Consider the following 23,568-nt stretch of genomic DNA (forward strand, 5'->3'; position numbering starts at 1 on the left):
CAATCATTTCCATATTTAAATGATATTTGTTTGGGCAAGGATGTCTCGCGTGCATCCAACTTTTCAACTGTATAATGTGTTTATAGTTTGGAAGGAGTAGTGGTGGTTCATGCTTCCATTTTGACAATACCGTGATAGTTTGTGTCCTTTGAACCAATGTATAAATGTGTGCATTGGTATCATTTTTTATTCTGCACTTTTGATGGTGCTGTAAGTGCCTTCGGGGATGTATGACAAAGCTTTTTAGAAAAGTTTAGGAGGTTTTGATAAGAGTTCATAAAATGTGTGGTTGAAAAGTTGATATTAATTGTGGGTCTTTTAAATATGTGGTTAAAATTGAAGTTTGACTAGTTGAAAAGTTGATAAAATTTTAGCAAAGGTTTATCAAACAATTATTAAGTCCAGATTTTGGTTATAAATCATGGAAAGGGAAACCGTTACCTCCCTATTTAATGCTAAAAACAGACTCTTGGAGAGGTTTATGCAAATATGAATGGAACTTTTATGTATTTCGATACATTTTCATAGGAAAATGTTCAATCTTTTAACCATTCTTGCCAATTTTTCATTCTGGGAGCAATTAAGACTGATTCAAACACAGTTTTTCATTAAATGTATCATCTTTGAATAAGGTCACTCTAGAGTTTCCCTTATATGAAGAAGCACTTCACTGTCGAATTACTAAATAAGGAGCACGAGTAAATGGATCCAAACCTCACTTTCCTAGGAAAGCCTAAATCAGGATGTGACTTACAAATAGTAAGATAATGGTTTGCTATCCCACTAAAGTTATTTTGTCATCTTCCCATCAGTCATTTTGAGGAAGTAGTTGTGGCCCAGGTCAATGAAATCAATCTTCTGTTTGAACTCGACATTTTCGTAATTTTCTTACTGAGAAATTTGCACCTCATAGTCTTAACCAGACCCTCACTAAGCATTTAGGCTACAGATTATGCTGGCAGCTTTAGGTATACATTTTAAATTTAAATGAATTTATCACCTTTGGATTGCTTTGAACCCACTTAGAATTGATTTAATCTTCCTTCATTGCATGAAACTCTGCTAGGCTTTAAGAACCTATTTAAATTTTGGCAGCTGATGGAAATATGATTTGATAGATGTAACATTTTGGAATGTTGTAAAATATGGAATTGGCTATGCTGTGTCTTTAATCTCTCCTTCTCCCAATGAATTTTGTTATGGGATAAAACATATTATTTAGATTCTAAATTTTTGTTCTCATTTGATGCCAAACCGAACTAGTCCCAATGTTGTCATCTAAAGCCCTTGTACTCTTTCCTTGAATGCGATTACATTAGTGTAGCCTAAATTGAATACGAAGCAATCCAATGATACCAATATGTTCTGTGACCATGTTTCTTAGTCAAGTAGTTGCGATCTTTGCTAATGAATTGTCTACATGCAGCTGCATTTGGAGCAGTCTTGCATGTGATGTCTACTGCTTTGCTAGGTATAACTGCAATTACCATAACAAACACTATTGCGGGCGAGGAAACTGTGCATAAACTTGCATCTTTACTGCTCATTGTTCTTGGTGGTGGTTATATCATATTATTTCTATCTGGAAAGGGCGGTCACAGCCATTCCCACAACCAACCTATGGAAAAAATGGCAGTTGCTGGACTTGTTCTGGTACCTGCATTGTCTCCTTGTGCAACCACTCTTCCTGTATTTCTTGCCGTTGGAAACTCATCCTCTATGATGGTGTTTGCTATCATAGTTCTGCTATTCAGGTATCATTGGATTATTATATTCCTTTTAAATAAGGGCGCTTTTGTTGTGTTTATTATATTCCTTTTAAATATAAGCATTTCATGTTTTAGTTTTAGCAGTTAAATATGGTTTTCTATTGGAGAACTTGATCAAAAGCTTGAGCTTTTAAAGAGAGTAACATTATATTAGTAAAATCTTATCTTCAACATGCCCTCTCACATGTAAGAGGGCTCATTTTTTCCCAATTAAAGTCTGACACATGCACATTTCAGTGAATAGGTGGTAGTGAGACTTGAATCCAAGACCTTTGCCTTCTTTAAAGCATTTGATCTAAAAGTTTAAGTTGTTAGAGATTTTGAGCAACTTGAGATCTCTTTGCCGAGAAAGAGAATAGATTTGAAAAATGTATCATTTAAATCTTGTCTTCAACATGTCTCCTCACATGCAAGCGGGGTTCATTTTTCGAATTAGCATGACACATGCACAATTTCGTTAAATGGGTTGTAGCAAAACTTGAATTTTGCACATTTGTCATCTTTGAATCACTTGATCTAAAAACTTAAGCCGTTAGATAGGGTCACACGTATATATTTTAAATCATGTTGAATCTTCAACGGTTGCATTATACGGCCTTTTAATTTTCTAAATCCTGCTATAGAAGTCTGGAAATCACTGAAATAGAACAAACTTTAATGGTTTCCATCTAGGTTCAAGCCAAAAGTTGCATGTCTCAATTTTAATATAGCTTTTGAAACTGTTTATGGATGTCAGGTGGACCTAGTTGTTTTGCAGATTATGTGGATTGAGTACCCATTTTTAATATTACTGAGGGCTGCAATAGACAGTCTACATTCAGTGATTCAAGGCGTACTGCTAGCTCTATTACCATTAAAATTTGCATGATCACAGTCATATATATGCGTGCTCATGTGTATGTATATATTTCTATTAAAGTTTCTCAAAATTCCTGAGGCTTGACATAGGGTTATGATATTGGACTCGCAGCACAATAGCTGTGATGACGTCATTGGTGGCTTTATCCTTTTATGGTGCAAGTCAGCTCAAATTCCACTGGGTGGAACGCTACGACAAGCTTCTTGTAGGTTCAGTTCTGTGTTTGGTTGGTGTTCTGACCCTCCTCTTCCATGACCATGATGGAGATGTGAGTTCCATTGGAGAGCATTTGCATAGGAAACTCATTGTTCTATAAGAATTAACTTTGGATTCTTGAGGTTCTGTTTTACTCTGAGTACAATTTAGGTTGCATACGTGTTACTGCTGAGGAAGCAATGTAAAACATTTATTTTCTCTGCAGTTTGATAGTTACTAAAAATCATTGCTCGCGTAGTATATGTACTTCATGCCATTGTTGTGAGTTTGGAGTGACCACAGGCAATTTTTGTTGCGAACAATAGATTTAAGATACAGTTTGTGCCCAACTGTTGTAAGTACATTGATCTAATACTAGAGATGTAAACGAGTCGAGCCGAAATTTTGGGCTTAGGCTCTGCTCGAGTAAATTGAAGCTGGCTTTTTTTGGGCCCGAGCCGAGCCAAAGCTTGGCCAAAAAAATAAGGCTCGGCCTGAGCTTTGGCTCGGGCTTTTTACGAGTCGAGCCGGCTCGCTTTTTTAAACTTTTTTTTTTTTTTTTTTTNAATCAAATAAAATTAAAAAATGCATTTCTTAAAGAAAAATAATTAATTTAAAAACTTACAACATCCTATGTTTGGATATGCTGCAACTCTTCGGCTATTATACTATCAACGTCTATCATCATAAGCGGCATCTCTGCTGCAGCCACGTATGCAGTCATTCCTTCACGAAATCTTTCCTGTGAATATACAAAGGTGGAAAGAGTAGAATTAGAACCGTCAAACACTAGTTCGGTCTGTTTTGAGTCGAGATCTGTTGGTTTCGCTTTGCAACTCCTTAATACGTGTCTATTCAAATGCGTTGTGCTCGAGCCAGGCTTCCAACTAAGTTCTTTGCCACAGTAATTGCAACATGCTTTCCAAATATCTACTTCATTTTAAACACCAATTTTTTTTTTCGTGTCATATGTTGCCAACAGTCCGATGATTCTTTTTTTGACCTTTTTGTCTCGAGTACTTGAACTTCTTCCTCTTCAATATCCTCCAAATTAATTAGAACATTTTTACATGCATCGTAGTTAGATGGAGTACTCGAGCTACTGCCAAACTGATTAACTTCATCACTTGTAAAATCCATAATAACTAGTATAATAAAAAATATTGAATATTAGACTGTAGAGTGAAAGAAATTGAAAATATTAATTGTTATATGAGAGGTGAGAAAGAAGAAATTGAAACTTAAATGATTGAATCTGAATCTATAATATAAAAATAATGCGAATTAAAATCGATAGCAAAGTGATTTAAAATTTCAAAAATCATCCCGTATTTATAGATAAAAAAACCCGCGTTATTTTTCAAAATTGAATTTCAAAATCTATACGGTTAAAGATAACAGTGTAACACTACGTAAAAAATGCAGCTATAGCTGTCCTAGCTGACAGCTGTAAGGCAGCAGGTTACAGCTGCCCACGGCAGCAGGTCAATTTTTTATTTTTTTTGGTCCTTTAATTTACTCGGGCCGAGCATTATTGTCACGAGCCATTTTTGACCCTCCGAGCCACACGGGCTTGCTCGGGCTCGGGCTCAAGCTCGAGCTTTTCCCTAGCCAAGCCGCCTGAGCCACCAAACCTTTTTGACACCCCTATATAATACTATTTGTTTCCTTGGTTGCCGCATCTAATGGTTGCTCCCTTGTTCTGGTGATTGACAATGTTAAATTTCTAAAAATTCACATGAATATGATGAATTACATTAAGGTTTATAACAATTATAGAACCTCCTCTCTATTTTCAAAAAGGACAATTCCATTTGTATCGAATGGAATGTACCGAAAATTGTCCCCCTCTCACAATGCACGTAGGTCCCGCGTGAATGTAAAAATCTCCAAACGTAGTCCTTACCTCCTATTGTGAGTAGTAGGTAAATAATTAGGTAAATTTTTTTTATACATATAACATTGTCATTTCGAAAAACTTCTCCCGAGAATTTTGGAAACATATTTCCGACTATCGACAAAAAGTAAATATTTATTTTCGTTTTACTCTCTTATACTATTGTGAAATTATATTTAAAATGTATTTTTCTTCTTATTATTAAGACATATTTTGTACTTTTGAGTAAATGAGATCAATTTAATTGAAAAAATGCAAACCTTTCAAACGTATTTATAGTTATTTCTATGTTTTTCTAATACGATTGAAATATAATTTAAAAGTCTACATAAATAAATATTTTAGAATAATTTTAAAATCTTAATTAAAAATTCATTATATATTTTATATTGCTAGGTCTGATAGCATTTTTTCTAACTAATATATCTTTTTTTATACCTTGACATTTATATTAGAAAATTGCACTAATAAATTGTGCAAAAACTCAGCGTCAAAAGTTAAAATATTGTTTTATTTTATATCTCACTAACAGTGACTTGCACACGAAGAACACTTGCCAGCTGCCAAAGAGGCCCGCGTAAAAGTAACGCTTTTCGATTTATAGCTTTTTCTTCTCTTCAAAATAATTATAATTACAGAGAAGACTCTCCAGCCGAAAATTAAAATTCTTCGTAGAAATGGTAAAGTGGGGTCCACAATCCACGCAATGCTCTCTTGTCATCCTGTGCACCTTTTCCATTGCATGCAAACTCGGTACAATCCTCTCTCTACACTGTTTGTTTGTGTGTGATTTGTGATTTGCTTTTTTCATTTCTGACAGACTAACTGTCATACACGCACAATCTTGAAAAGTTTCTCTCTGAAAAATTCCCATATCATACGGGTTGTAAAGTTTTAATCTTCTTTGAAATTCAAGAGTTTTCTGCACCATAAACGTCGGTTTGACTTCAGGTTTCAGATAAGCTTTCTCAGGTAAAAATCGTATATACGAGAATGCTGTAGCCCATAGTTTTCATTTTCAGTTTAAGTTTTCGGAAGCCTTCTTGAGTTTTTGATGTGGGTTCAATTCAGTTCTGTTGATTTGTTATGGTGTCCTGAATCTTGATTGACTTGTGTGAATTGGAGTTTTGATCTTTTTGATTTTCTTTTAGTAATCTGATTGGTATCGATTAATTTGTGAGCTAGATTCATTAGAATTTTGATTGTTTTGATTTTCAATTTCTGGGATTTTTCGGGTTTTGGGTTTTAATTTAATTCCATGGCCGTCTCTTTCAATTAACTTTCACGGGCTTCTTTATGTTTTTATGATGCGTAAGTTTTTTTTCCTTCTGGAACTGATTTTTCGTGTTGTTCGACTTATTTGTTATTTTTGTTGATTTTGATTGTTATTCATGAATTTATGTAGCATTTCCCATCTAATTTTATGAGTTTTCGGAATTGATTACAGAACTTAATAATTTAAGGTTTCCCAGTTTCAAAAACTATGCTGTGATTTGAAAGACTATAACTTTTATTGCTTATGAATTGTGCTTAATCTCATTCTATCATCATCATAAATACCTTCATTTTATTGATTGTTACTGTATTTTTTCATGGCAATTTTCACTTTTTCTAAGCGAGCTGAATTCATAACAATTTTGTTCATGTCAAATCTATGGATCTTCTTGTATCTGTTACATACGTCTCTCTTGGCAGAAAAAGAAAAATAAAAAAAAATAAAAAATAAAAACTGGAGATATGAAACAGAATCGAGCTACTATTTTAGTGCTATTAAACGGATACTGCTTTAAGAACTGTCCTTTTTACGTAAAGCCTGTATTTTTTATTTTATTTTTTTTGTTGATTGTATTCTCTCTTAATTTGAATAAGTTCTGCTATGTTTCTCATCAAAACTTTTCTAATGTCATTTAAGGGATTAGGACACGTGGTCAAGCCATTCTCCTAATTTGCTCCAGAACTTTTCACATCACCAAGATTCCCGGATGCTGATTTGGCAATCATTCAATGGGGGCTTCAAATTCTAGATTGGAGGAAGACAAGGGCCTACAGCTTTGCCGTGAGCGAAAGAAATTAATCAAACAAGCACTTAATGGTAGGTGTTCTCTAGCAGCTGCTCATATTGCTTATATAGAAGAATTGAAAATCATAGGAACTGCTTTGAGGAAATTCGTCGATCCTGATTCTCAAGTTGAATCGTCCATCGATATTCCAACAAGTGCGACACCAGAGCCACATGCATTTATTGAGAGGTCTGCCTCCCAGTTTTCACTGTCCTCTCAGTCTCTGTCCCAACATGTGGATACCACTGTGAAAATATCACCATCTCCTTCACCTCCAATCACAAGTCAAAACCAGGCTCATCATATGAAATTTAGAGGTACATTTTCCAAGAAAGTTGAAGAAAAGATTTCTCTGCCTGTCACAGTATCAGTTGCTTCGACTACTCCTTGTTCCACTGAAGGACCTGAAGCATTATCATTCGAATCTCCTTCCATCCCGTCAGAAACTCCACCATGGGATTATTTTGGTCTTTTTCATCCAATTGACAATCAGTATTCTTCACAGGAAGGCAGGGGATTTCATCAGGATTCAGAGTACTTTGGCGAGATTAAAGAGCTCAGGGAAGAGGAGGGAGTTCCTGAATTGGAAAATGTAGAAGAGAAGGTCTCCTCTACTGGAATGGTAGAATCTCATGAATCAGAAGATGAATTTGACGAACCTTCTACTGAAACACTTGTTCGAAGTTTTGAAAATGTAAACAGGGAAACAGAAAATGTTGTCAACAATGATGCGCTCACTATGCCCTTAGACACTGCAGTATCAGAAACCAATTTTGGGGGTGAACAACTTAATGGGGAGAAAGAAAATGTCACGAACATTGATTCACCTATTAAGTCCAAACAGAGTGCAGTGTCAGAAACCAAGTTTTCAAATGTGAAGAAAAACAACTCTCCCGATTTATCACCATTAAGAGCCACATCTTCACGATTTGAGCATTTGAATTTTGTGAAGATTACACCAATGAAAGAATTGGAAGCAGAAGATACAGCTGCACCTAAGGACTTCTTTTCAAGCATGAAAGATATCGAGCATTTATTTGATAAGGCATCTAAATCTGGAAAAGAAGTCCCCCGGATGCTTGAAGCAAACAAATTCCATTTCCGTCCAATTTTCCCAGGGAAAGAACGTAATGTCTCTTCCTCTCTCCCCCCGTCTCAGTCACTGACACACATGATCTCTCTTATTTATGCTTGTACGGGTTTTTAATATTCTTTTATTGAAGTAGTCAATTTCCAGGTTTGCAGTGACACTCAAAACCAATTTCACTACAATAAAGAAATTGATGTACCTCTTATATAGGATTCATCTTTAATGCATTGTAGAGAGACTTGAATACTCTGCTGCTCAATCATTTAGATAAGATTGAATCTTGCTCGTATTAATAAAATTGGGAGGAAAACGAAGGCCATTTGTTTGCGTTACATAGTTATATTTTTATTTTTACTTTCTCTTATAATAAATATGTGTGAAAGTTCTGCTACCAAGTAGCACCGAAATGCATTGTGCTCCCAAGAACAGTAAATAGTCAGATCGCTTAAATTAACTTTCTTCATGTTGCCTTCTCTGGATATTGATTTTTCTTTTGTGCAAGCTTATTGAGGAAATATCTTGTGGCAGGTGGATCAATGACCTCAGCATTACTGAAATCATGTTTCTCTTGTGGGGATGATCCAAGTGAGGTTAAGGAAGGTAGGTCTGTCCATCTTAATTTTTCTAGAGCATTTTGTTAGAGACATCATATATCTTGTGGTTACTGTCTGTAAATATGGCATCTTCACCATTTTTGATGGGAAAAAACAGTAATGAATCAGTGTATAATTCTAATTTTTTAGTCTGCTAAGTGTTATGAGTTCATTGTTAAATTTGACTCTGTTTATATCCTATAAATAGTAACTTTGGTACAAGGTTCCCTTCAACTAACTTCAAAACACCGGGATTTGGCTACTTACCTATTTGGTGATTTCAGAAGCGTAAAATGATTAGAGAAAAATGAAGTGCTGAAAGATAAAAGAAGAAATATATGGAAAGATGATATAACCTCTGTATCTTATCAAAGAGGCTTGAACATTTAAAACTAAAAGAACAATGTAATCTTTTCGCCTGTGACACCCTATAGAGAGAAACAACCAAGCAAGTTATATAGTGGCTACCTTTTCAGTTGCTAAAATATCCTCAGTGGAGTGGAATGTGACATCGCAAATTTATGTACTGTCTCTAAGATATCTATCACTTAACTGAGTCTTGGATGATCAATTTTCTCTCTACGAACTTATAGTCCTTTTTTACCTTCCAATTTGCTTTGATGATATTTTACTAGGTCAAACTTTTGGTATTAGACAAGATGACCTCATTTCTCTGGCCTATTTGTGTTAACCTATTCTTGATGAAGCAGCTTGGCTTTTTGAATGCGAACAAATTGCTTGTTGATAAGGAGTTGACCTTATAGATATACATCCATGTAACATCACGTTTCACGAACATTGTGTATCTCTTAATAGAAGGTTGCTACTATACGGGTTTGTAAATATGGTAGGCAGGTACCAACAAATTAGGCCTTATTCCCAATAAATTTTGGATTAGTTACATCAACCCATTTCCACTCTGTTCATTGCTTGATCTAGTAGGAGATTTGAAGCAACTAGATCCTTAACAAGTACAACAAGCAATATTAATTATGGTCTACCCCCATCTTCCAACTTGCTCTGCCAAAAACGCGTCACTCTTAGCATGGAGACATCTTCAGGTTCATGCAAAACCACAACTCAACCACCTAAGTCATCATTCCCTTAATTTATCCTCAAACTTGTGCCACCTCCCCTTGTTGGAATTTATTCTCATTACCTTATGTGTTTTAATATCATCTCACCTCCACCTTATCATCTTCATTCGCTACATTAATCTTTGAATATCTTAATCTTTACAACCCAACACTCATAACCACAAAGCATTAGACTGATGTAGAACTTACATTTTAACATCGATGATATCTTCCTCACATAAAATTCCCATAGCACATCTCCAGTTCATCCAACCCAGGCTAATCCTATGCATTACATCCTCCAAAAGTAGAGTTACCATATGAGAAAATGGATGAACTCATAAAACTGCTCATTAATTTTCTGCCAAAAATTCGACTTTTGATGTATTTCATGCCTCGTATCACTTTTATTTAATTCTTTTCTGATCTTATAATCGAAAGAAATCCGGCAAAGCAAAAGGCACTTAACACTGATTTCAATTATTAACTATTATTTCGGAGTTGATTGATGTGGTCATGGAATCTTATAGAATCTTCGTTCACAATATGGAATTACTACTTATATCTTCTATTCATTTATGGGATTCTCATATGGTTTTCAATTGCTTTGTCTAGAGCCTTCTCAAACTTCTGGGAAGTACTTAACTTGGCACCGGACCTTGTCACCTCGTTCGGGTTCGTCTAGAAATCTTCTGGGCGGGAACTCTGTAGATGATGGTGAGGATGTTACAAATAATCTCTTTGACAACTTCTGTATGGTCTCTGGAAGTCATGCCTCGACCTTGGATAGGTTATATGTGTGGGAGAAGAAGCTTTATGACGAAGTTAAGGTATGTTCATAGTTTGAACTTGCACTAGTACATATAATCATAAAAATTATTAAACTACTTTTTCGGCAGGCAACGGGAATTACTTTCTGGGGGTTTGAGTTTTACACTTATACTTGACAATCTTATATTACGTCTTGCTGTACATAGGTGTCATGCGATTCTGGATGTAGTGTTAATTTACCATTTACCATTGGTTTCTCAAACAAAAAAACTGGCTGTTAATAGGAAAAAGTGTGAAGCTCATATTCAAGATGCCCAGTGGTTTCTCATTTGTATGAGTGAGAGAATGTTTCAACAGTGTTCTTGCTTTACTCATTCGAGCTAGTTTTTGCACACTTGGATGGTATTTTTTGGTCAATTTTATCTGTGACCGAGACTACTCAACTGAAACTCTTTATTTGCTACATCAACGTATGGACACAACCTGTCTTAATGTATGGTTAATGGGTGATTATGTTCCATTGATTTTAGCTTGATATACTTCTACAGTTGAGTTTTCCTGTTACTGACCAGTAAAACAATATGTTTCAGAAGTTTGATAATTTATTTGCTTAGTCTTTATCTTAAAATGAGTAGAAGAAATCAACTGATACCTGATACTCCTTTTTCAGGCTTCTCAAGTGCTTAGAAGTAATTTTGATCAAAAGTGTAAAGTGCTTAGACAGAAAGAATCACAAGGAATGAAAACTGACAAAACACGTGCTGTAGTCAAGGATCTGCACTCAAGAATTAGAGTTGCAATTCACAGAATTGACTCAATATCAAAGAAAATAGAAGAAATTAGAGATACAGAGCTTCAGCCACAGCTTGAAGAGTTAATTGACGGGTATGTGTTTATAATTTGCTTTTGCTCTTTATTTGATTTATTAGTCACTGAAATTCATCAGGAATATTTGAGATTAATTCTGAACTTCATAAATTTGGATTCATCCAAGTAGAACTATAGAAACAGGGTATGTCTTTTAACATAGAGGACCTCTATTGACTCAATTCAGACTTTTTATCACATGCAATTAATTGTTGCAAGGATAATCTAACATGTGTGGGTTACTAAAAACTCACTTTCAAGTAGCTTTTTGTTTCCAAACATTTGAGATAAGTCTCTTTTTTTCTCAACACAAGTTATTCATTGTCACAGCAGGTTAAAGTTACTTTCAAAATAATCGACTTGAACCTGTAAGTAATTTTTTTAAGCTTAGCCAAATGTGCACTAACTCTGGGTATGTCTTAGTACATGAGTGGCTCTGCAATCACTGTCAATCCTCAGCTCAGGCTGCCTTATTGTAGCATTTTACGTGCACGGTCATTTCTAACTTTTTTGAAAGTGTTGAAATTTGATAAGAAAACTACTGTCTTATTTATTCCTTTTTAATTGCCTGTTTACAACGCAAAAGTTTGTGATCTTGTTTCTTGTGGTGTTCTACCTAATAGGCTTCAATGAAGTAGAAGTGATTTGATAGAGACAGGAACATTTTGTTGCAAAGTCCAGTAGTCGAATATAATGTTGTCATTGAAAACTGATGATTGAGTTAAGGTCTTGTTCTTATTTTTACCTTTCCCTCCATAAAAGATCAGTCAAACAATCAGTAGTTCTCAGAGACGCCCTGAGTTGTAATTTGGATTTCTCTATGAGAAACATGATTTATAAGGTGAAAGAACATCCGATTGGAAATGACTTTTAATTCCATGGTTTTCTTTCTATTACATTTGATTCAATAGAGATGTAGAGATGGTCTGTGTATGGCTTTTACAGTACTTGTTTCATATGTATGAGTAAAGATGGTCTGTGTATGGAAACCCTAAAATTTGTTTACATCATTACATGATGATGACTACTATTAGAAGTCTCAGAATATCCATCATAAAGACATTTCTACTAATTTTTAGAGAATTTTTATATGGCTTTGCTTATTGATTTCATATGCTTGACTCTTCTTGTTACTGATAGACTGAGGAGAATGTGGGACATGATGCTTGAATGCCATGAGCTTCAGTTTCACATCATATCAGTATCTCACGCCCCTCGAAGCACTGAATTTGCTGTGCAGTCGGATTCCCGGAAACAGATTGCTATCTATCTTGAAAATGAACTGAACTCTCTAATGTTGAGGTTCACAAAATGGATTAGTGCCCAGAAAATATATGTGGAATCGATAGATAAGTGGCTGTTAAAGTGCGTGTCTCTTCCACAGAACAAGTCGAAAAGGAACAAAAGGATAAGGCCCCCACCTATAAGAAACTGTGGCCCGCCCATATATATCATGTGTGGTACCTGGTTGGAGAGGATCGACAAATTACCTTCGCAAGAAATCGTGGAATCTATCAAACACTTGACAGCTGAAGTTGCTCACTTTTTACCGCGTCAAGAGAAGAACCAAACGAAGGGTGGAAATGACTCTCATTTGAGTACCTTCCAAGCTGGAACCAATGATGACACTTCAGGTATTAATATGTTGAAAGATGAAGCTTCCGAGGATTGGATATCTGGTTCTGATCGGTTTCGTACGAGCTTGGCGCGTTTTCTTGGCAAATTTAACAACTTTTCTGAGTCTTCTGTGAAGATGTTCAGTGATCTCCAGAAGGTCATAGAAGAAGCAAAGGAAAACTACAAACAATTCAAGTCTCAATCTTGAAATTTTTCTTGTCCGAATTATAGTACAGGCTGCAAATACTGGAGAGGGTACATATTGAAAATAAGGAAGAAAATAATCATTTAGGAACATAGGGGCCGATTGATTGCGGCGTCAGATTTATGGAGCAAAAGAAATAATAAGATAAAATCTTGGGACTTTCTTTCAATGTTCAACTGTCAGATGAAATTAAGGGGATGAATAGAGCATGTATTTAATATTTATACAGATGTGCAAAGTGTGTGTTGGGAAGTTATAGGTTTATCATTTATGATAACTGTAAAATTTCTGGACAACTATATGTTATGTAGTTTTGNGCAAAGTGTGTGTTGGGAAGTTATAGGTTTATCATTTATGATAACTGTAAAATTTCTGGACAACTATATGTTATGTAGTTTTGATTTTGCATGTTCTGAATCATAGGGTATTGTACTTGTATAAATGCATCTTTTAAATTTATAGAAATGTTGATTTGAAAGAGTTGAGTAATGATATATGTTTTCGAGACGTGTCTGTTGTTATTTTTTTCGTGGAATTAATCATTTCATCTTCCTGGGTTAGAGTAATGCTATTCATATTATTGGTTCGCGTGGCAATGGTTCCCTCGTCTATTGTTCAACAAAGTTGTGATGCATTTTAATACATTGAATCCCTTGTTTAATTCCCATTTATTAGAATTTTTTTTTCTAGAGATTCATTTCATGAGATTCACAACTTGTATCAACTTTTAAGCCATAAATTTTCATCTAGTTTTATCAAAATTCACTAAAAATCTAATTTTTATCAAAATTAAATAGAGGCTAAACAATAAATTAAGGGATCATTTGTCTCCTAGATTGATGATATTAACTAATGATGAATAATATTACTTCTACAAAAGACTTCATATGTTTGATGCGATGATCAAATGATTCAAATCGGAGAAAAATACTTGTAAATATTTGAAGTTCTCCACTTGTCCTTTTTTTGGGTAAGCTCTATACAATTTCTAGCAATATGATCTGATTTAGCGATTCTTTCAAATCAAACACTCTCCCTATATTGCCCGTCACACTTAAGATAGGGTGGAATAATATTAATCCCACCCTTTCTAGCATTTGCTCCAGGAAGAACAAAATCTTATTCAAATTCTAAATCAAAAGCAAAGTTCAAAATCAAATCCCAACGTTCAAATTCAAGTCTTGAATTTCAAGTATCAGACAAGTCAAGTTGTCAATCAAATTCAATTCAGACCTTGTAATAACACAATCACAATAAGATTAATCCACTTTGTAATTTTCTATAAAATCAATCTCTAACAATTTCTATATTTTTATACACGAATTTTGTTGTACAAATACAAAATTAAAGTTGTTTTACAAATTCAATACATAATGTTACTCACTTCATCTCATAAAGAAGATTGATTCACACAGATTAAATAATGTAATCAATATAATTGAAAATATAGATTTTACTTACATATTTTTTAATATATTCCTAAATTAAATAAGAATTTAAACATGAGTAGTACATACTTGTTGATAATAATGCACATTAAGTAAAGATATATTAGAAAACTAAGAGATTGATTATACTCTTGAAAGTAACCCATAATTTGGAATAAATGAAAAAGGAAAATAAATTTTATGAGATGAATAAAGTAAAATTATCTACCATAATCTTACGCAATAATCACAATCTTTAGCTACTATATTCGATTTGTCGTTAAGTGCATCCACGATGACGTCACACTTGACCTTAGTTGTAATTTCCCATGTCTTCATGAACCCCACCTTAAATTTAACGGGTAACTTTAACCCCACCACCAATGGCACCATTCTTTCATTCTGCCTGTTTATTAACGTTGTCTTAACGGCACTTCCCAGTACTACGTTGGACCCCCTAAACGCCGTTTGAAATACCGTCACGTTGTTCTTCGGCTGGTAAAAAGCAGGCAAAACGCCGTCGCTTAGCTTAACGTCGTTATAAAAAACTTTAACGTAGCTGTTTTTTGTATAGTATATGCCGATCTTGTCGTTAGGATTCTCCGTCCTGATGCTGACGTCAAATTCCGGTGATATGAAAGGCACTGATGTCAGATTCATTCCTCTTATAGCGACGGAGATTATCGTGTACTTCGGAGCTTCTGGACGGAAGACGAAGTAGAACACTCCGGCGGCAATAGCAGCGGAAATAATGACTGTTAGGAGGCAGAGAGTAAAATAGCAGCAACGGCGGCAGCAGCTATGTTTATTCCCGCGTGTGAGGGCATGGAATTTGCGTGCGTTTTCAGGTGGTGGATAGCGTAGGATTTGCTCTCTGGGGAGCTTGACTACATAAGTCGGCGGCAGTGGCTTCGAATTAGGTGCTGGTTTGGAAGCGTCTCCGGAGTTCTTCGCCGTGGATGGTGGCGCGTCGACGTTTATGGGACGAATTCGCTCTGCCATTCTGATCAACAGTGTAGAACAGATTCAAAATCAAATTTGAAACATAATTCTGCGTAAAAAATCAGTTGTAATAAGAGTTGAGGAGTTGAGAAAATGGAAGTGTGGTGTTGTATCTATACGTAAGTATATGTAGTTATGAGTTCTTGTGCGTGTACCGATTACGAGAATATATAGAATTGGAATTATACGTGTAAATGAAGAGTGAAGAGTTAGGAGCCGCGCCGCGCCGCGTGATTTGCGGCTGATTTGCGCTAATCGGAAATAAAACAAAACATATTTGAATATAATTCCTTTTTATTGTGCTTAAAAGTGACTTTTAATTACTCTATAATAATTAATTTTCGAAGTAGATTATATAATGTAATAGATGAGAAGTGATTTATCACACAAATCATCAAGTACTAGGTGTCAAAGATCGCAGTTTTACTTAGCCCCTTGACACTATTGCAGCCGCAGTTTGCCCAATTTCGACCGCACATTGTAAATATTACTTCAAATTTGAGTTGTAATTTTCTTTTCATTGTAATAGTTATTTCAATTGTAAAATAGCTCTGATATTGGTAAACGTTTAGTATGATTCCTCGTCTTTTAAACGTCTACTCCCGTCACTTGGGTTTTTGTTCAGAATGTTATTATAGGGGGTATTAGTCATTCAAAAATCTTTCAAACTCAATGGTGTCCGCCCTCTGCACCGGCAATTGTAATTTTCTACTTTCATCAATTATAATGTTCAGTTTTCATCAATCAATGTTCAATTTATTTTCAATGTATTCAAATTCTCTATTGTAAACTTTCTATAAAATTGTAATCAAATTTTCTTTCGTCCCGACGTGATCGAGAAAAGGCGGAAGGTAGTCTAGCGGAGCAGACTACTGCCGCACGGTGTCCCTTTCTGTGCCAAGAAGAAAGGCACCCCGTGAAAGTTGGTATCAGAGTTGCGGCTCACGACCCTCGATAAGAAAGCTATGGATCCAATTACATCACACACCACTGAAGTGGTAGAGCCTCAAAAGAAGGGTACTACGAAATAGCGCGTGGATGCGCTTGATGAGACAACTACTAGGTTGTGCTATGCTATGGAAGGTCTCGAGGAAAAAGTCGAGATGGTCGAATCTGAGATTCGTGGATTACACATCCAATTGGATGAAAGCCAAAGAGCTTGCGCAGCAATGACGGAAGCTGCTGCAATCATTCCTGATCTACAGGATGAATTGGAAGCGTTGAGAGCTCAATTGCGAGTACTCCAACGTGCGGTGGGCAATGGGCAAGCTCCCACACACGAGTATGCTCCTAAACTCAGAATTCCTGAACCGTGTACCTACGGAGGGGCACGTGATGCAAAAGAAGTCGAAAACTTCTTGTTTGATATGGAATAGTACTTTCTAGCAGCTTCGATCGAAGATGAAGCTAGAAAGGTAACCACAGCTACTATGTATCTGGGTGGAGACGCAAAACTATGGTGGCGAACCAAATATGCGGACATTCAGGCCCACAGGATTCGAATTGATTCTTGGGATCTCCTCGAGGAAGCGATCAGATCGCAGTTTTTCCCGAAAAATGTCGAGTATCAGGCTCGACGGGCTCTTCGAGACCTGAAACACACGAGCTCTATCAGGGAGTATGTGAAATCCTTCTCAGGGCATATGCTGAATATTCGAGCTATGTCAGAAAAGGATAAGCTCTTCACCTTTATGGAAAGGTTGAAACCGTGGACACGCACGGAACTTCAAAGACAGAAGGTTACTGATTTAAGCACGGCCATGGGAGCCGCTGAATGCTTGAGCGACTACTAAACAGAATCTCGAAAAGATCGACCTTCGGGGAGTAATCAAGCAATTGGAGGTGGTAACAGATCTTACAGACCTAGCTCGAACCCAAATGGGGGAGAGCGTTACTCTCAGAATAGAGAAGGAGCCTAACAAAGCATCCGTGGCTTTCAGGGAAACTATCATAACAGCCGTCGGGGAAATTTTAACGGCAGTAATAGTAACAACTGGAACAAAGGAAAAGCAACGGAGGGACGAACTGATGTCACTCCCAAATTGAAGTGCTTTTTATGTGAAGGACCTCATCGGGTGTCGGAGTGTCCTCAAAAGCGGATGGTGAATGCATATTGTCAGTTAGCAAGTGGCGGGCCAAGTTCAAAACAAGAGGCCCCGCATGCTAATTGTCATAGTGAGACTGACTCTGAAGAGAATGAGGAAGTAGTTGGGGCATTTTCACATCGGTGCAACACACTATCGCATCGTGTTGCTGAAAAGGATGACGTCCCATTAAAAGAGGCAAAGATGGAAGAAGCGAAGGCTCGCATTTGTAGGGCCAAAGGATTAATGTTCATTGATGTAAAAATCAATGGGAAGCCAATCAGGGCTATGGTAGATACCGGTGCTACCCACAACTACCTTGCATGTACCGAAGTAGAGCGGCTCGGACTTGTTCTAGAAAAGGGTAGTGGAAAAGTCAAAGCAATCAACTCTGCTGCTCAACCAATAGCTGGAGTGGCGAAATCGGTGTTGATCAAAGCAGGTCCTTTCGAGGGAAGGACAAATTTATCTGCAGTTCAGATGGATGATTTCAAGCTTATTCTAGGATTGGAATTTCTTCGGGATACTAAGACAGCAGTGTTGCCATATTCCGATTCGTTAATGATGATGGGTAATAAGCCGTGTGTCATCCCTACACAGGTTGGGAGGATGGGCGAGAAGAGTATCTCAGCCATGCAATTTAGTAAAGGTTTCAAGAGAAATGAACCCTCCTTTTTGTGCACTCTTCGATTAGAGGAGGTCGAAGAGGCGAATGGTCCTATTCCAAAACCCGTTAAAAGGCTTATTCGAGAATTTGAGGACATCATGCCAGAAGAATTACCAAAGAAATTATCACCAAGAAGGACGATTGATCATGAGATCGAACTCATTCCAGGTGCTAAAGCTCCCGCCAGGGCACCATACCGTATGTCACAGCCTGAGCTTGAAGAGCTTAGGAAGCAGTTGGGGGAAATGTTGGAGAGTGGAATCATTGTGCCTGCGAAGTCGCCATACGGAGCTCCTGTATTGTTTCAGAAAAAGACTGATGGTTCTCTTAGAATGTGCTGTGACTATCAAGCCTTGAACAAAATTACTGTAAAGAATAGCTATCCTATCCCACTGGTTGCAGATTGCTTCGATCGACTGAGTCGGGCGAAGTATTACACAAAAATTAATCTTAGGTCCGGATACTGGCAAGTTCGGATTAAGGAGGGAGACGAAGCAAAGACTACAGTGGTAACCAGATATGGAGCCTTTGAATTTAAGGTGATGCCTTTTGGTTTGACAAATGCTCCAGCAACATTTTGTACTATGATGAATCAGGTACTTCACCGGTTCTTAGATGACTTTGTCGTGGTGTACTTGGATGACATAGTAATCTACAGCGAGACATTGGAGGAACATGTCCAGCATGTGAGGCAAGTTTTTAATTGGCTACGGGAGAATGAACATTATGCTAAACCGTCTAAATGCTCATTTGCTCAGACATCTATCAGTTTCTTGAGTCACATCATTGAACAAGGTAAAATTCGCATGGATTCGAAGAAGGTTACAGCCATCAAAGATTGGCAACCACCAAAAATCGTACATGATGTACGTTCCTTTCTTGGGTTATGCAATTACTATCGAAGATTTGTGAAAGGCTACTCAGAAATTGCACTGCCACTTACTGAATTGACAAAGAAGGATAAGGATTGGGATTGGTCATCCCAATGCCAAGCTGCTTTTGAAAGGTTGAAGAAGTCCATGTGGACGAACCCGGTTTTAGCCTTACCGGATATGGCTAAACCATTTGAAGTTCATACAGATGCTTCAGATTTTGCCCTTGGTGGAGTCCTCATGCAAGAAGGACATCCGGTAGCATATGAGAGCCGGAAGTTAAATCAGACAGAACGTCGTTCCTTGGCACATGAAAAGGAATTGTTAGCAGTAGTCCATTGTCTCAGAGGATGGTGTCACTATCTGCTTGCGTCTCCATTTATTGTGAAGACAAATAACACTGCAGTTAGTCACTTTATGTCCCAACTAAAACTATCGAGCAAACAGGCTCGTTGGCAGGAATTCCTTTCAGAGTTCAATTTTATGTTAGAGTATCGTCCCGGCTCTAGTAATCATGTTGCTGATGCTCTTAGTCAACGGGCCGATTTAGCTACCATCTACTCTGTAGCTGCTCTTTCAGATAGCGCAGTCTCCACGAATACTAGAGATCAAATTCGGGCACTTATGGAGAAGGACCCGGCTACCCAATATTTGGTCGACCTTATCAAGCAAGGTAAAACTCGACAGTTCTGGCTAGATAGGAAACTAGTGAAGACAAAGGGAGACCGCCTATATGTTCCTAAGGGCGGAGATCTGAGGAAATCACTAATTACGGAATGCCATGACACAATTTGGACGGGGCATCCCGGAGAGGAACGCACTTGTGCACTACTACAACGCGCAAACTACTGGCCTCAAATGCGGGACGACATTGTAACATACGTAAAAACTTGTCTTATTTGTCAGCAAGATAAGGTAGTCAGAAAAAGGCGGGCTTGCTGGAGCCCCTTTCCGTTCCAACCCGGTCATTGGAAAGTGTATTGATGAACTACATGATTGGGTTGCCAAAAGTTGAGGATTTTGGCACTATCATTGTCGTGGTGGACCATCTATCAAAATATGCAACTTTCATTGCAGCGCCTAAGTATGTATCTGCGGAAGAGACAGCTCAACTCTTCTTTAAACATATTGTCAAATACTGGGGACTGCCTAAAGACATCGTCAGTGATTGAGATCCTCGTTTCACTGGCATATTTTGGACTGAGTTGTTCAAACTTCTTGGTTCAACTTTGAGCATGAGTTCTAGTTTTCACCCACAATCTGACGGACAGACGGAGCGCTTCAATTCTATGCTAGAAGAATATCTTCGGCACTTTATCTCTACTTCGCAGAAAAACTGGGTAAAACTTTTGGATGCGGCCCAAATTTGCTTCAATGCCCAAAAGAGCTCTTCCACCAATAAGAGTCCTTTTGAGATTGTTACTGGCCAACAACCGCTACTCCCTCATACAGTGGATATCAAACGAAGTACCAAGTCCCCTCAAGCAAAGAGCTTTTTTCAAGAGTGGAAACGAAATATTGAAATTGCTCGGAGTTATCTTAAAAAAGCTAAAAAACGGTATAAAAAGGCTGCAGATCTGAAGCGCCGTTTTATTGAATTCAATGTTGGAGATCTGGTAATGGTTAAGCTTCCCGACATAAATGTTTACAAACCAACAAGAGGGAAGGACTCAAGATTGTCACCAAAATACATTGGACCATTACCCATTGTGAAGAGGATTGGCAGAGTTGCATACAGAGTTGAACTCCCTTAATGGTGTAAAATCCACAAGGTCCTTCATGTTAGTGTGTTGAAGCCATACTTTTCGGATAAGGAGGACGCATCTAGAAATGAGCCAAAGCGACCTGTATTTGAACTGAAGAAAGCTGGAAGAAGGTTGCTGAAGCTATTCTTGACCATCGAATCACTCGGGCTTCTAGAAAAGATCATCAAGAGTACTTGGTCAAATGGATGGGATGCAGCAGCGAGGAGAATACTTGGGAAAGAGAAAAAGATCTCAGGGCCTTCAAATCATTAATTGAAGTATATCATGCATTGATGGCACCGAGGACGTTGCCAAAACAAATGGGGAAGAATGTCAAGAACCGCAGCTTTACTTAGCCCCTTGACACTATTGCAGTCGCAGTTTGCCCAACTTTGGCCGCACATTGTAAATATTACTTCAAGTTTGAGTTGTAATTTTCTTTTCATTGTAGTAGTTATTTCAGTTGTAAAATAGCTCTGATATTGGTAAACGTTTAGTATGATTCCTCGTCTTTTAAACGTCTACTCCCGTCACTTGGGTTTTTGTTCAGAATGCTATTATAGGGGGTATTAGTCATTCAAAAATCTTTCAAGCTCACTGGTGTCCGCCCCCTGCACCAGCAATTGTAATTTTCTGCTTTCATCAATTGTAATGTTCAGTTTTCATCAATCAATGTTCAATTTACTTTCAATGTATTCAAATTCTCTATCGTAAGCTTTCTACAAAATTGTAATCAAATTTTCTTTCGTCCCGACGTGATCGAGAAAAGGCGGAAGGTAGTCTAGCGGAGCAGACTACTGCCGCACGGTGTCCCTTTCTGTGCCAAGAAGAAAGGCACCCCGTGAAACTAGGGCTAGTCAGTATCCAAACTCAAAAAATAAAAAAATGAAAAAAATTGGCTATTTAAGTCGAAAGTGTTAAACTATGGAGTTTAATAAATTGTCGCTTTGTAGAGCCAATATATGGATATTCTAATGACAATATAGAGAATTGTCATTAGGATTTTGTTTTATAAAAAAAGAAAGAGAGATTAGAGAAGAAAGAGTATGCGATTTTCTTTTATAGATTTATTTTCATAATGGTTAATTATTGCAACGATGAAAGATGACGTAATCTCACATTGAGACAACCCTCTTTAAATCTGTGTTATTTTGAGTGTCTATTTTTCTTTCTACGAGTTGATTGCTCTCGATGCGTGCACTTAGGATTTCTAATACTCAATGGAAAGTGTATTGGATTGCTTCTTGAAATAAACAGATAAAGAGTAGATGGAATTTGTTATATGTAGATTGGGTGAATCTTCATTACACGGTATTGATTTAAATCAAATTTTAATATAAGCTAAAATCAAACAGTCAATATCAATCAAATATTTCATGGGTTCCACAACTTTTCAACAACACATTTCAAAAATTTGTGTCAAGATATACTGATAGTATAATTTCAATCCTGACCAAATAGGGGCATATATGTTAAAAGGTTTGGAATATTTCTATCTTAAGTGAATTAAAATAAAACTAATGAAGACAAATATAAGAAGAAAGTAAAATTCTAAATCGAGAAGAGTTCAATTGTTATAAATACATAATTGCTAAGAGGAGAGAAAATTCCAATGCTCGCTCCACAACCAATGCTTTGGATTCTTATTTTCTTAACTGCTTAAAAATTACTTTTTTTTTTCTTGAGAAATAAGTTTTATTAGTGAAGAAAATAATTTTATTTATTGTATTTGACAATATAAACACATCCAGACATGCAATAATTTGTGCTTCAAATTGCAACTTGAACTCAGCTCTAATTTTTCAGTTTTCAACAACTGAATGGTAAATAGGATAAAGAACAAACATTTCATGTTGAGTCGAGCATATCAAAATCTTGTCATAGTAAGACTATTTAATTGATAATCTTGACCAATGGGAAGTAATACAGCTTAATTATGAGACAAATGGAGGAGTTTTTTTGAATGTTTCTAATCATGCAAATTCAACAAAATACATAAAAATAAGATAATTATTTTAGTTATGTTGATCAATTCAAAACTCTCCGGCAAGCCATCATAGGATTAACGTTATTTAATTATGTTTCAAGGCAATGAAACGATGAATGCCTTGCTCTTCTTAAAGGATAAGATGTTAGAAGAATGAAGCACAATCTTAAGATGTATGTGTCCATATATTAAAATGAATAAAATAAAAATTAAAACGTGTCAAAGAAGATCATGTGTAAAGACTCGTGTTCAAAATTTCATTTGTACATGTTAGAAGATGAGGGATAATAAAAAATAACATGACCTGAACCCTCATGGGATGATCGAGTTGGTAGAGTAGATGAGCGCGGAGGCCTTTAGTCATAAGTTCAATTCCCCCTACCAACACTTTCTCGGTCGAGCTTGTCGTATCGGGTTTGTCTAGTGCTGTGTACTTGGCTGGCGTGATTTGCAGGTTATTGCGTCAACTTGAGGGTTTACCCAGTGTGCACTTGAAAGATAGCGACTGTGGTTTCCCTAGTCATAAAAATAAAAATAACATGACCTGTTAAGTTGTTAAGGATCTAGTTGCTCTAAATCTTTAGATAGAACTAGCAATAAAGTACACATAATAGAATGAAAAAGAAATAACTTATGTAGTCAATTTCAAAATTAATAATTACATAATATTTGTTTGTTTGATGTTTTCTGAAAAGCTCTAACCTTTTTTTTTTCTTTTTCTTTTTCCTGATGCTTCTCTTGCATATATGTCCCCGGAGGTACACTTACCCTTCAGTGAACCTCTC

General features: G+C 36.7%; 3 protein-coding genes across 8 annotated transcripts; 2 read left to right on the plus strand and 1 right to left on the minus strand.

Annotated features, from left to right (window-relative positions):
• The first annotated feature begins 337 nt into the window (after positions 1-337).
• On the plus strand, positions 338-3,170 carry LOC111412315. 3 transcript variants are annotated; one of them, XM_023043194.1, is made up of 2 exons: positions 338-1,754; positions 2,506-2,711. In XM_023043194.1, the coding sequence occupies exons 1-2, from the start codon at positions 1,408-1,410 to the stop codon at positions 2,513-2,515; spliced, it is 357 nt and encodes a 118-aa protein (XP_022898962.1). In that variant the 5' UTR covers positions 338-1,407; the 3' UTR covers positions 2,516-2,711. The 3 variants fall into 3 exon arrangements, with proteins under 3 accessions (XP_022898962.1, XP_022898961.1, XP_022898960.1); XM_023043193.1 differs by lacking the exon at positions 2,506-2,711 and adding an exon at positions 2,718-3,095 and having other exon boundaries at positions 341-1,754; XM_023043192.1 differs by lacking the exon at positions 2,506-2,711 and adding an exon at positions 2,740-3,170 and having other exon boundaries at positions 1,140-1,754.
• A 2,168-nt stretch (positions 3,171-5,338) lies between these two features.
• LOC111412317 (nitrate regulatory gene2 protein-like) lies at positions 5,339-13,305 on the plus strand. 4 transcript variants are annotated; one of them, XM_023043196.1, is made up of 6 exons: positions 5,339-5,473; positions 6,633-7,907; positions 8,399-8,470; positions 10,155-10,369; positions 10,981-11,195; positions 12,318-13,305. In XM_023043196.1, exons 2-6 carry the CDS (start codon positions 6,725-6,727, stop codon positions 13,000-13,002), a joined length of 2,370 nt encoding a protein of 789 aa, XP_022898964.1. In that variant the 5' UTR covers positions 5,339-5,473; positions 6,633-6,724; the 3' UTR covers positions 13,003-13,305. The 4 variants fall into 4 exon arrangements, with proteins under 4 accessions (XP_022898964.1, XP_022898966.1, XP_022898963.1 ...); XM_023043198.1 differs by having other exon boundaries at positions 5,349-5,473; positions 6,640-7,907; XM_023043195.1 differs by lacking the exon at positions 5,339-5,473 and adding an exon at positions 5,480-5,692.
• A 1,224-nt stretch (positions 13,306-14,529) lies between these two features.
• LOC111412318 (NDR1/HIN1-like protein 13) lies at positions 14,530-15,601 on the minus strand. The gene has a single exon (XM_023043200.1). It carries the CDS (start codon positions 15,426-15,428, stop codon positions 14,652-14,654), a length of 777 nt encoding a protein of 258 aa, XP_022898968.1. The 5' UTR covers positions 15,429-15,601; the 3' UTR covers positions 14,530-14,651.
• Between the last annotated feature and the right edge of the window lie 7,967 nt (positions 15,602-23,568).

This window comes from Olea europaea, chromosome 16 (genome assembly GCF_002742605.1).
Source record: "Olea europaea var. sylvestris chromosome 16, O_europaea_v1, whole genome shotgun sequence".
Lineage (NCBI taxonomy): Eukaryota > Viridiplantae > Streptophyta > Magnoliopsida > Lamiales > Oleaceae > Olea > Olea europaea.

What these genes read in the sequence shown, in the direction of transcription:
- LOC111412315 (XM_023043192.1), top strand. Translation starts at nt 1,408, where the DNA reads ATGAATTGTCTACATGCAGCTGCATTTGGAGCAGTCTTGCATGTGATG. An exon ending in ATCATAGTTCTGCTATTCAG is followed by an intron (nt 1,755 to 2,739) that starts GTATCATTGGAT and finishes TTGGACTCGCAG; the next exon opens with CACAATAGCTGTGATGACGT.
- LOC111412318 (XM_023043200.1), bottom strand. Translation starts at nt 15,428, where the DNA reads ATGGCAGAGCGAATTCGTCCCATAAACGTCGACGCGCCACCATCCACG.
- LOC111412317 (XM_023043196.1), top strand. Translation starts at nt 6,725, where the DNA reads ATGGGGGCTTCAAATTCTAGATTGGAGGAAGACAAGGGCCTACAGCTT. An exon ending in AATTTTCCCAGGGAAAGAAC is followed by an intron (nt 7,908 to 8,398) that starts GTAATGTCTCTT and finishes ATCTTGTGGCAG; the next exon opens with GTGGATCAATGACCTCAGCA. An exon ending in AGCTTTATGACGAAGTTAAG is followed by an intron (nt 10,370 to 10,980) that starts GTATGTTCATAG and finishes CTCCTTTTTCAG; the next exon opens with GCTTCTCAAGTGCTTAGAAG.